This window comes from Polistes fuscatus, unplaced genomic scaffold (genome assembly GCF_010416935.1).
Source record: "Polistes fuscatus isolate 324 unplaced genomic scaffold, CU_Pfus_HIC Scaffold18, whole genome shotgun sequence".
Classification (NCBI taxonomy): Eukaryota; Metazoa; Arthropoda; class Insecta; order Hymenoptera; family Vespidae; genus Polistes; species Polistes fuscatus.
In genome coordinates this window covers 2,949,763-2,962,198 of record NW_025113086.1, presented here as the reverse complement: position 1 = coordinate 2,962,198, position 12,436 = coordinate 2,949,763, and the positions used below count along the sequence as shown (strand labels likewise).

At 29.4% G+C, this 12,436-nt stretch overlaps 1 protein-coding gene and 1 long non-coding RNA gene across 3 annotated transcripts; both read right to left on the bottom strand.

The window, feature by feature from the left end:
- Positions 1-166: 166 nt before the first annotated feature.
- Positions 167-532, bottom strand: LOC122515478. 2 transcript variants are annotated; one of them, XR_006303281.1, is made up of 2 exons: positions 338-532; positions 167-213 (listed from the first exon to the last, which is right to left on the bottom strand). It is a non-coding gene; the product is annotated as an uncharacterized LOC122515478 (long non-coding RNA). The 2 variants fall into 2 exon arrangements; XR_006303280.1 differs by having other exon boundaries at positions 351-532.
- A 6,087-nt stretch (positions 533-6,619) lies between these two features.
- Positions 6,620-12,223, bottom strand: LOC122515601 (venom serine protease 34-like). The gene is made up of 13 exons (XM_043633001.1): positions 12,068-12,223; positions 11,709-11,929; positions 11,367-11,573; positions 10,990-11,194; positions 10,598-10,792; positions 10,352-10,503; positions 10,112-10,268; positions 8,394-8,470; positions 8,101-8,302; positions 7,801-8,009; positions 7,594-7,749; positions 7,296-7,452; positions 6,620-6,688 (listed from the first exon to the last, which is right to left on the bottom strand). The coding sequence occupies exons 1-13, from the start codon at positions 12,075-12,077 to the stop codon at positions 6,663-6,665; spliced, it is 1,974 nt and encodes a 657-aa protein (XP_043488936.1). The 5' UTR covers positions 12,078-12,223; the 3' UTR covers positions 6,620-6,662.
- Between the last annotated feature and the right edge of the window lie 213 nt (positions 12,224-12,436).

The window sequence follows — 12,436 nt, the reverse complement described above, 5'->3', positions numbered from 1 at the left end:
GTAATTCGCACGAACGTAGAACCCATGTATACTGTTTAACACCAACCCTTTGTTATACGATTTACGATTATTTAATCAACCCCCGTTGACTCTTCAAAAACAGATCATCCCTCTCTCTCAATTTTGTTCAAAATTAATCTTCTTCTTCTTCTTCTTCTTCTTCTTCTTCTTCTTCACCTTCCTTCTTCTTCTTCTTCTCTCTCTTTTCAAATTCTAATCAAAGAACGTGAACAGTCGGTAGGAGGGGGTGGTATATATAAGAGTGGTAGTAGTGGTATATATAAGAGCGAAAAAAATAATAAAAAATCACAATAATCAATTGTATTAGATCACTAACGATTAAGGTGTACCTTGACGTTAGTTCGAGGTAAAATGTGTGAGCTCGACGAACGACGATATTGGACTGAGCCTTGAGGGGGAACCATCACGTACGTTAGTGGGTTTATGTATGTATATGTCTGTGTGTATGTGTGTGTGTTAGTCAGTTGCTCTTGTGCTTCGACAGTGATGCTCGTGCGCGAAACATTTCTCTCTCTCTCTCTCTCTCTCGCTCTCTTTCTCTCTTTCTCTCTCTTTCTCTCTCTTTCTCTCTCTTTCTCTCTCTTTCTCTCTTTCTGCGAGGGAGAGCCGGTCGGCAGAACAGCACACCGATGCTTTTCCTTCTTCACCAACCATATTCAACCTAGGAACCCTATCTTTCTCTTTCTATCTTTACTTTCATGTATTCTCTCACACACTATCATACTTTCATATATACTTTCATATATATATATATATATATACTACTACTATCTTTTTCTTATTACTTCTTTCTTCTTCCTCTTCTTCCTCTTCTTCTTCTTCTTATTTTTCTTCTTATTTTTCTTCTTCTTCTTCTTCTTCCTTTTCTTTCTTTTTCTTTCATTCACACACATACATTCGTACACTTTCGATTGTACGACCAAGAAACACTACGATTGGTCCAACTAATTATATACGTACTTTAAGCATTTTTTATTTTTTACTTTTTTTATTTTTTTTACCTATTCTTTCTATTCCCCTTCTTCTTCTTCTTCTTCTTCTGCTTCCCTCCCCCCTTCCTATCTGAACTCGTTGCTTTCTATTCAATTCTATTTCTTTCTATTTTTTTTGTCTTTTCTTTTCTTTTCTATCGCGTGCAGAAGGAGAGGGGTTGGATTGAGGGTGGGTGGGGGGGTTGTTTGCTCGTACAGGATTTAACCGGATTTTTAATCTCCGAATTTTGTAATCGATTGAAATTATTTTAGAAATTACTTTTTCAATAGGATTTATCATTTCTCATTTATTTTTTATTTATTTCTCTTTTGAACAATTGTTTAATTTAACTGAGAAATTTTAAGGAGGAGGAGGAGGAGGAGGAGGTTGGATTATTAGAAATTGTTTAAAACAATTCGATTATTGTTTTAAAATTAGGATGAAAAATAATAGGAAATGAAACAAGAAAAAATTGTTTATTATTTATGATGTATTTGTTATTTTCTTCGATACAATGCGTTTGTTTAATTTTGATCCTACGATTATTCTATTTTATTTGCAAACGTTAAGAAACGTCGGGGTTTAGATTGGTATTGAAGGTTTTGTGCGCGTGTGCTTCCATCTTCCTTGATACCGACTGGTTCGTCGTATCGATCGTTGAAACATTTCTACCTACAACAACCTCTTCTTCTTCTTCTTCTTCTTCTTTTTCCATACCTCTTACTCATTTTACACTCATTCTTCTACGTAAAACACGAGATCACCCTTTATTTTTTTATTCCTTTTTTATTTCTATTTCTATTTCTATTTTTATTTCTATTTTTTTTTTCTTTCAACAACGAAAAGAATAATCTTTAATTATTATTGTACATAAATATTCGTTGATTTATATTATTAACAATGAAATTTGTGATATTTTTTATTAACTTAACTTTGTGATATTTTTTATTAACTTAACTTTGTGATATTTTTTATTAACTTAACTTTGTGATATTTTTTATTAACTTAACTTTGTGATATCATTATTTTCTTTCCAAATTTTTTTCCATTTTATTATTTGCATTTACAATTTATTCGTTCATTCGTTCATTCGTACATTGCAAAATTTTTTTTAACCACCCCCACTCCCTCCCTTCTTCCTCCACCCCTATTTTTCTTCCCCTTCTTTATGCTTTTTTTTTTTGTTTTTGTTAATGTAAAAAGATGATATATTGAAAGAGAATAGAAAAGAAGAATGCATAATGCAATATTACGTATGCACCAAAAGTGCATTTACTTAGATAGTGCATATAAATTTGTAATATTTTCTTGTAATATTTTCTTGTAATATTTTGTTTCATTAAGTTTATTGTTTTGCATGTATGTATTTTGTCTTTTTTATTACACGACGAGACAACGACGATGATAAATATTTTCCCTTATTTCTTCGAAATGTTGTATTTCGCAGAAATTGTAAAGTAAAATAATGCATCATTGCATTTTTACGCGTACGTAACATCGAGCGAACGGGTAATTTAAACAAGAAAATACAAAATTGATTCTCCTTTCGTGTACGTAATATAAGAATAAATGTTCGTTCCTTTCGTGAAATATTTTATGAACAATAGAACAATACTTTGATGGAATAATATTTCAAATGTGCATTGACAAATTTTCGATTAATACGATTGTTCAACGTGATTGCAAAATTAATTTGAAAATAAAACAAATGTAAGTTTTGTTTCATTTTTTCTTTTATTTTTTTTTAAAGAAAAAATTTGCATAAAGAAGAAATTTAAGTGTAAGTGGATAGAAAAGGAGGATTAGAAGAATGCATAATGCAATATTTGGAATGTATTGAAAAAAAGAAAATAAAAAGAAATGCATTCCACGTAACGAAAAATAATGTCGATTCGGATTTTATTCGATGAAAATCGTAACGTCCTCGTAAGATTTCTTCCTCGGTCGTTTCGCCAACGCGGAAATGCATCGCGTGCACAGATTTTGAATTCACTAATATAACGTAAGTTCTAAATATTAGAATGGTGTAGGTTGTGCATCTCTGGTAACGATATATATCCACTGGACCAAATTGATTCGTTCGTTCTCGTGTTATATGGGTCAGGAGAACACCGATTGCACCCAAGTAAACCCACTTTTTCCACCAATGATGCTTCAAATATTCTACAAAATTTGTCTTCCCCCACTCTCTCATCTCAACACAAAAAAATCTCACACGAGATTTGACAAACGAATGCATTGTTTTATTTCAAATCCAAACGATATTATCCTTAACAATATTAATGTTAAGAACAATGATTTAAAACAACAACAACAACATATAAAAGAAAAATTAAAAATTATTTTCGAATTTAATTGATTTTTTATCTTCTGTCCAGAAATTAAATTTTATATCCTATTGTATTATTTTCGAATTTTTTAATAATATTATTATGATAAATAAAAGAACAATGATTTAAAACAACAACAACAACAACAGAAAAATTAAAAATTATTTTCGAATTTAATTGATTTTTTGTCCAGAAATTAAATTTTATATCCTATTGTATTATTTCCGAATTTTTTAATAACATTATTACGATAAATAAAAGAACAATGATTTAAAACAACAACAACAACAACAATATAAGAAAAAAAGTTAAAAATTATTTTCCAATTTTTTACGATAAATAAAAGTAAAAAAAAAAAATATCATTTCAATTTTCATCAAATAAAACGTTTAGACAATTTCGAATAATCTTAGTTGGAATCCTAATCTATCAATATCTCAAACCCTAATCTCTTTTTCAATCTGAAGATAAGCTCGATGACGTAATCGATGATACAACAACGATTTTCTTTCTATCTTTCTCTTTGGAAGAAATGCATGCAGATGCATCCGACGTGCATAGGCGTCCCGTGGTCCACACGGGCAGCTTCGACCGATTACGTAAACGCTCGCGTAACCTTTCGACCTCGTCCTTCGTTTCTCTCTCTCTCTCTCTCTCTCTCTCTTTTATATTTTTTTTCTCCTGCCCCCCTGTTCCCTTTTCCACTCCTCCCCCAACCCGATAGCACACCACCCACTCACTCAAAGAAGTTTATACGCAAGTTGTACATATGATATGTAAGTTAATTAAGTATTTAAGTAATTTTATCTTTTTATTCAGTGACAATCGCGAGATATCATGTTCATTCGAATCTTCTTTTAAGCGAGATATGAAACATGCTAATTTTCATCATTTTATCGTACGCCTAATTTGTATTTCTTCTCTCTCTCTCTCTCTCTCACTCAGTTGGTAGAATTTACGATACGTGATAAATTTTTCATCGAATTTATATTATTTTTTTATTGAATTATTTAGAAAGGGTTCTCCCCTCACTACTCTCCCCCTCCCCTCCCCACCTCAACCTAGTATGGTCGTGGATTGTATTGTATTGTATTGATTAATTATTTTCTCATTGGAGAATTATTCTTACACTTTACTTTTCTTTGTTTTTCATTTTTTTTTATTTAATATTAATCGTTACACATTAGATTGATAATTGATACATATTATTCAATTTTTTTCATTTTATTTTATATTTTTGGTATATAGGTATACAATACGAAATAAATTAATTTTAATTGTTACGTTTGTTTGTTTTGTTCTTTTTTTAAACAAATTATTTATATCAAATTAGAGAATTGTATGTTGAATTAATATTAAAAGAAAACCACGAAATAATTTAATAAAAATAATTTAATTAATTATGATAATAATTGTACGCTTAATATCGAATTATATAAAAAAAATTAATTTCACTTCGTATTCCATTTTTTTTTTTTTTTTTTACATGATATAATAAACATCCTACGTAAATTTACGTAACACATTAGATTTGATTCTTACGTAACATAAATCAGGTTCTCTCTCTCCTCTTCATTTCATTATAATTTCAAGCTGACTAAGGTATTTGAGATTTGACGAAAGGGTGGAAGTAAAAGAACGCGATCTATTCGAGGACGCGATTGGACAACTATACTCACACACGCACGCACACATACACACACACGTGTAATAATACTTACGTGTATGGATAGTTCGTGACGAGCCTAAGCGCCGGCCTTGTCTACCCCAGTCGTCTGATAGTTCAAGCACGTTGCTTTTATTAAACCAAGGGAACTGTCGATGCTCAAAATTTATTCGCATAAATTATATGCATAACACATTTTACTTCCCTGCAATATTCAATATTCCACTTAACAAAAATTCGTCTTAAGAAAAAAAAAAAGAAAAAAAAAAACAGAAAAAAATTATTTCTTCGTACAACATTTAAACTAGAATGATTTTTTATTTGTTAATTTTCAAATTAATTAAAATTAGATTTGATTTCATTTATCTATAATCAATTTTATCAATTTCTATTTTTATTTTTATTTTTTTTTTTAATATCCACGTATAAAGAAAAATTGTATAAAAAAAAGAAGAAAATTAATTCTTCGTACAACATTTAAACGAGAATAATTTTTTATTTGTTAATGTTCAACTTAATTAACATTAAATTCAATTTTATTTATCTATAATCAATTTTTATTTTTATTTTTTTTTTTTTTTAATATCCACGTATAAAGAAAAATTGTATAAAAAAAGAAGAAAATTAATTCTTCGTACAACATTTAAACGAGAATGATTTTTTATTTGTTAATTTTCGATTTAATTAACATTAAATTCAATTTTATTTATATAATTTTTTTATTTTTATTTTATTTTTTTTTTTTTTTAATATCCACGTATAAAGAAAAATTGTATAAAAAAATAGAAATTGATATATAAAATTAAAGGTTGATTATTGCAAGTAAAAGTGTTGTTTAGTTATAAAAAAGGTTCGTTGACGTAAGCGTATAGACATAGGAGTAGGTATAGAAAACTACGGAAGCCCTTCCCTATTTCAATCTACGTCACATCCTCATTCACGAACTTACCAATAACGAGGCATTGTTTACCGGACAATCAATGTTTTGTTGCCTTCTTTTAAATCAAGATTATTATTTTATATTAGGGACGTTGCTTTATTTTTTATCAGGCAAGAAATCACCTAATCGTTTCTAATAAATTCGACACAACACATTCAATCATTATTATTATTATTATTACTTTTATTAATTATTAACGAACAAACAAACAAACAATCGAAATCATTCGTATCGATCGTTGTCTACAATTTTATTGTATTTTTTTTTTTGGATTTTTTGTTTGCAAGAGAACAAAACAACACTTGTTTCTCGTATTATAACTACGTGTAAAATATGAAATAAAATGAAAATTAATATTTGAAAATATGTATAAGTGTGTTGATAGTTTAAACTGTAGTTAAATTCTCACTTATGTCGGAATAAGTGTTAAATCGTGCCACGCAGTTTCTATCGGACCCTATTTGCTCCTCCTCGGAACCTTAAACGCATGATCGAGAATATCGAGCGCAAAGCAGATCAGGGTCGTGACCTCGATTGTTTAACACCCACTTCTAATTTTCTTCTCTTTTGATAATCTGTTTTTTTTTTTCGGGGGTCTTCCGGTTTTTTAATTTTGTTTATGTTTTTTTTTATTTTAATTTATTTATTCAACATCGAATTCTTCGGGTAGAACGTGCCTTTCATTTTTTTTCAATTTGTCCTTTGAAACAATACACGGGGTCACGTGTTCTCTTTAATCCGCCTTGCAGTATGTTTCACCTGTGGAAATAATGCATCATTGTATTACGGGTTGTCAACCTTTCAGGGGCACTTTTAAGATCAAAAATTCACAATTCAATTATTTTCTAGATCATTGAATGAGAATTTGTAAATTTTGTATATTAAATATAAATAATCTGTTTAATTTGAAAGATTAAAGTTGCATCGAGATAAAATAAAATAAAATAAAAAAAAAAGTAAAACTATTATGAAACATATGTTGATAATTATAATATATGAAATATTCGTTCAATAGATAAGTATCAAAATATAGATTAATTTTTAAAGTGTTAAGAGTTAAAACGTGTCTGGCAAAATGAAAAGATTATAAAGTGATCCTTCCAAGAATAGATAATGATGAAGATAATATTACAATAGATACGTGGGCGTCGTTATCAAATAGCTTGTTTATCGATCGTATATGAAAATTTACAAAAATGTACAAAAATGTACAAAAATGTACAAAATGTACAAAAATGTACAAAAATGTACAAAAATGTACAAAAATGTACAAAAATGTACAAAAATGTACAAAAATGTACACAAAATGTACAAAAATGTACAAAAATGTACAAAAATGTACAAAAATGTACAAAAATCATCTTACCGGTTGTAGTTTTTTCAATAAAATCCATATAACTGGTGACCCTCATGTTAACACCTGGATAACTATCGGCACAGGTTACACCATAACTAATTATACCAACTTGAATAAGATTACCAGTCTTTGGACTTTTCCATAAAATTGGACCACCACTGTCGTTCTGTACAAATGTAAAATACAAAAATCAATGTTATTGTTTCTTTTTCTTACGAATTAAGGTAATTACCTTTATTCGTAAGAATAAAGGTAATTCGAGTGTAAAAGTTGTTAATTAATTAATATAAGAATTCATATACTTAACTACACAAGCATCTTTGTCTACTTCAAACGTACAAAGTACTTTAGGATTGTTAGACTTTCCATAACGTTTAGAACATTCCTCCGATGTTGTAACATTCAAATCAACTTTCCTTAAAACCTTAGAATTGTTATCATCAAATTGCAATCGACCCCCAACCTGCGATGATGAATTTATTAAATAAAATATTTGATAATTTAAAATTGAGACTTGAAAATACCAACCTAATGCCGTTACTTTCTTGTCAACAAAATCTTCTTTCATGTAATTAAATGGAAGACAAACTGGGCCAACTTTTAACGAATAATCAATCTTATCCTTTATTTCAACAATTGCAACGTCATTAGTATGTGGCTTATATTTCGGATGAATGGTTATTTTTTCAATGGAATAACTTTTCGTAGCGTCTGTTTCATTATCTACAAATAATTATAACGAATAGAAGTTAAATGAAAACGTTGAAATAATTTGTTGACGAAAAATCAAATCAAATGAAATCATTTTATGAACCTTTCGTGTAATCGTGTTCACCAACGACGATTTTTACACCAGTGAAATAATAATAGTAGCTTGCGACACAATGAGCTGCTGTTAATATATGTCTTGGTGTTATTATAGTTCCACCACAATAACCTCTTGAAAAAGGATATACTAAACGAGCCATCATGGGAAACTCATTTATACCCGTTTCAACACCATTTACGATTCTCGACTATAAATTTGTAATATTAATATTATTGATTTATTTGATAAATAATCGAACGAATGACTGTCTCGTTTGATTCACTTTTTTTTTAACTTACCGGATTTTTCCAACCACATTTACATTTTTCGGATCTTGCAACGCATATTATCCCAATTAGTAAGAAAATAAATATCCCTATATATATAATAAAATATTTATTACAAAAAGAAGAAAAGATGTTGGTTGAAGAAAATATTTTGGTTGAAGAAAATATTTTGGTTGAAGAAAATATATTGGTTGAAGAAAATATTTTGGATTATGAAAAATACCTGATTTCATGACGATGGTGATGGTAGTCCAATAAGAAAATAGAAAGAAAATTAGAATTCTATCGATGCAATCATCGAAACTGCATTTACAAAATTCTTTCGGTTTCCCTCGTTTTTATATTCCAACTTGGAAACATAAAACGTTTGACGTAAGACAATAATTTCGAAATCAGTGCCATTATGATTAGAAATTTTTATCATCGTTGCACCCTATCATTCTATTCTCGTGAGCAAATATTAAATTTACATCATTAAATTTACCATTACAATCGTGTTTTCGTGTATATACAAACACGTGTGTATATTCGTATGATTGTTTAACAATCACACATACACGCACACACAGACACATCGAAATTTTTATTTCTACGATTTTATATTAATTTCGTGATTTTATTTATCTTTATTTCTTTTGAAAAAAGTACGAAAGAAAAAATTAATTTTATTATTATCATTCGAAATTTATATTACAACATTTTTTGTAATATTCGTAGGAAAAAAAAAAAGAAATAAAAATCTCGATAGTTTTCATTCGAAATTATTGTACGCGTAATGTTGAAAATGAAGATGGGTAAAATAATTTCAGGGAAAATTAGAATGAACGTAACAAAAAATACGAAGAAAATAATTTCGTTTAGTTATCATAATCACAAGTATGACGTATTTTTTCCCAATGACGTAAGAATTTCATCCGAAGTGGGAAATGACGTAGGAAAGGACGTAGGAAAGGATACAGTGAAACGTTTTAAAAGATCATCCTTTCGTAGCTATTGTCAATTCTCAAACAACAAAATGCATATATTTATAACAAACATTTAACAACAACAACAACAAAATATATGACACCAATTACAAATAATTTTGATTTCTATTGCAAATTGCAAATTGCAAATTGCATTAAAAAATTTGTTAGATTAATTAAAATTAGGAAAAGGAAATATAAAAAAAAAGATTATTATAATTAAACAGATGAAATATTTATTAATAATTGAATTAACTTATAATTAAAACATTCGGGTCATTCATCCCAATAATTGATTCCCAGTTAGAAATACTTGAAACAATATTTCTTAATCGTTAATCTTTGTACATTGAAAATCTAACTTTTATTTATAATTTAAATACCAACTTACAGATGTGTTTAATTAATAAATATTAATTCATATCACACAATTTGTTCCATCGGGGGTTGGGGGGTCCCTTTTACTCCCGCAGAACCTTAAACGCATGATCGAGAATATCGAGCGCTTAGCAGATCAGGGTCATGACCTCGATCCTCACCAATGAATAACCTAATACCCACTTCACATTATTTCATAGTTAAGATATTTATTTAAACATTGTGTTTGTTTGTTAATCTTTGTCGTATGACACGTCGCGCGAAAAAATCGGTTTATTCTTTAATACACCCGACAATATTTTTCTCCTGTAAATAAAATACAAAACAAAATGAATAACATTTGTTTAAATAATTATTACGAATATAAATAATAATAATTGATTATACCGGGTGTCGATTTAATAATAAAATCCAAAAAACTAGTGACTCTCATTCCAACACCTGGAGATTCATCGGCACAGGTTTTCCCATAACTAATAACCCCGAGAAGTGTTAGACGATTGGTACTTGGATTATGCCATAACTCGGGACCACCACTGTCGAACTATACAAGAACAAAAAAAATGTTTATAGTTGAATGAAAGTTAATTTGCGATTTAATCAATTTCCATAGATTTTCTTCGTTACCTGGCAGGAATCTTTACCCTTTTCGTAGGTACAAATTTGTTTGGAGGATGCTTTAGGTTGATACCTGGCGCATTGGTGCGTTGAAATAACGTGCAAATTAACTTTCATCAATACTTCCGATTTTGCACCGGCAAACTCGGTTGTACCCCAACCTAAGAAACAAAAATTGTATCATTCGAATAAATAATGACAAATCATTCGCAAAATAATTCAACGAAATTAACGAAAAGAAAAAAAAACAGAAACCTAATGCAGTGACAGCTTCTCCGGTAAAACTTCGTTGAATGTAATAAAATGGTAGACAAGCTGGACCAACTTTCATGGAATATTCGAATTGATTTTCCGCTCTGACGATAGCAACGTCATTAACACGTGACGAATACTCAGGATGAATGATTATTTTATCGACTACGTGTAATCTGGTTGCGTTAGTATCATCACCTAAATTTTATAAAAATAATTTGTTAAATACTTTTCGTTAAACTATAAATCGTATTTATAATACGAATAATATAATCCTAACGAAAGGATTGAAAAGTGTAATTTTCAATGTTATATTTATTTTTAGAAATTTTTAGAAATTTTTAGAAATTTTATTTTTAGAAATTTTAAAGAAACAAAGAAAAACAATATTCGACCTGTTGATATGTCGTGTTCCCCAACGATGATTCCTAATATGTCATAATTATCAACATATTGTGTAACGCAATGGGCTGCAGTTAACACGTGTCGCGGTGTTATTATAGTTGCACCACAAAATAAAAATCGTTTGGTAAAATCAACCAAACCTGCCATCATTGGATATTCGTTAACCCCGGTTTCAACACCTCCTACTATTTTTGACTGCAAAATTATCGGATGTGGTATACATATAAAAATATTCTCACACGCAATATCTCATTGGTTGATATAATTTGTTTAAAAATATTGATATAAAAATATTTTTACTCGCAATATCTCATTGGTTAATATAATTTATTATTTAAAAATTGAATATTATTTGAAAAATACCAACCGGATTTTTCCAACCGCATTTACATTCCTCCTCGGTGGCTGTTAACGTGCATTGAAATTTACCACCATAAGTGTTGTATCTGGAATGAAATATTATTTTCATGTTGGGTCCGATGGATTGTATTGCGAACGAATTCAATCCGCAAAATTTGTACTCGATGTCGTCGCTTATTTTCACTTTCAAGTAATCCAGCGTACAATTCGGACTCTGTTGCAACATGGGAAGAAGATTTTTCTTTATCATTTTTATTCGTATAATCCTAATTTGTTGTTGTATTCGTCTACTAACAAATAATACATTTGAAATGATAACAATGTTAAATGAAGCGAAGATATTATTTACCGGTGGTACGTCGAATAACGTGCAATTCAATTGTACACGAGTGTTACTCGTAGCGTTCCATTGGCAATGATGTTTTCCTATATAATAATCTGGATAATCAGGATTAAATACGTAATAATTGACACCCGGTTCTAATTCTTGGGAATAATCGCAATCATCTTCGATACTTTCCTGAGAATTTACTACTCCAAGTAGCATGCAAAATAATGGAACAAATTTTCCTGCAAAACAAATATTTGAAAATAAAACAAAATTAATAATAACAGAAAGTTATATCGGAAAGAATTAAAAAAGGAAAGAAAAAATGAATGAAAAAGGATAACGAGTGCGACGATAAAAATTTGGTTTAACGATAATACCTAATTTCATGGTGGTTAGTTGTTCCCAGGACAATTAGAAAAGAAATAATAATCAAAGAAAAATGTAAATAACACTATAAAGAGCCACAAATTCGTATAAATGAAGACATTTCAAATACTATCTCTAATGTTCCTTCCTGTTTCGCGGTTTTTTATATTCTGAGCTGAAATAAAACTAACACGAAATATGATAATTTCGCGGTATATATTATCGCGGTTACCTACGTTATCATACGTACAACGTATCCTCGTGAATAAACGTAGATTTACAGCAGCAGGGGCAAATATCATCGCACAGTTGTGTATATTTACTAATTTCTTTCTTTCGTAAATACGTACCCACCCACACCCGCGCAAAAACCCACCCAC

Excerpts from the sequence above, each read along its gene's own strand:
- LOC122515601 (XM_043633001.1), bottom strand. Across the intron at positions 10,504-10,597 it reads AGAAGCTGTCACTGCATTAG|GTTGGGGTACAACCGAGTTT; the intron begins GTTTCTGTTTTT and ends TTTGTTTCTTAG. Across the intron at positions 8,303-8,393 it reads AATGTGGTTGGAAAAATCCG|TCGAGAATCGTAAATGGTGT; the intron begins GTAAGTTAAAAA and ends ACAAATTTATAG.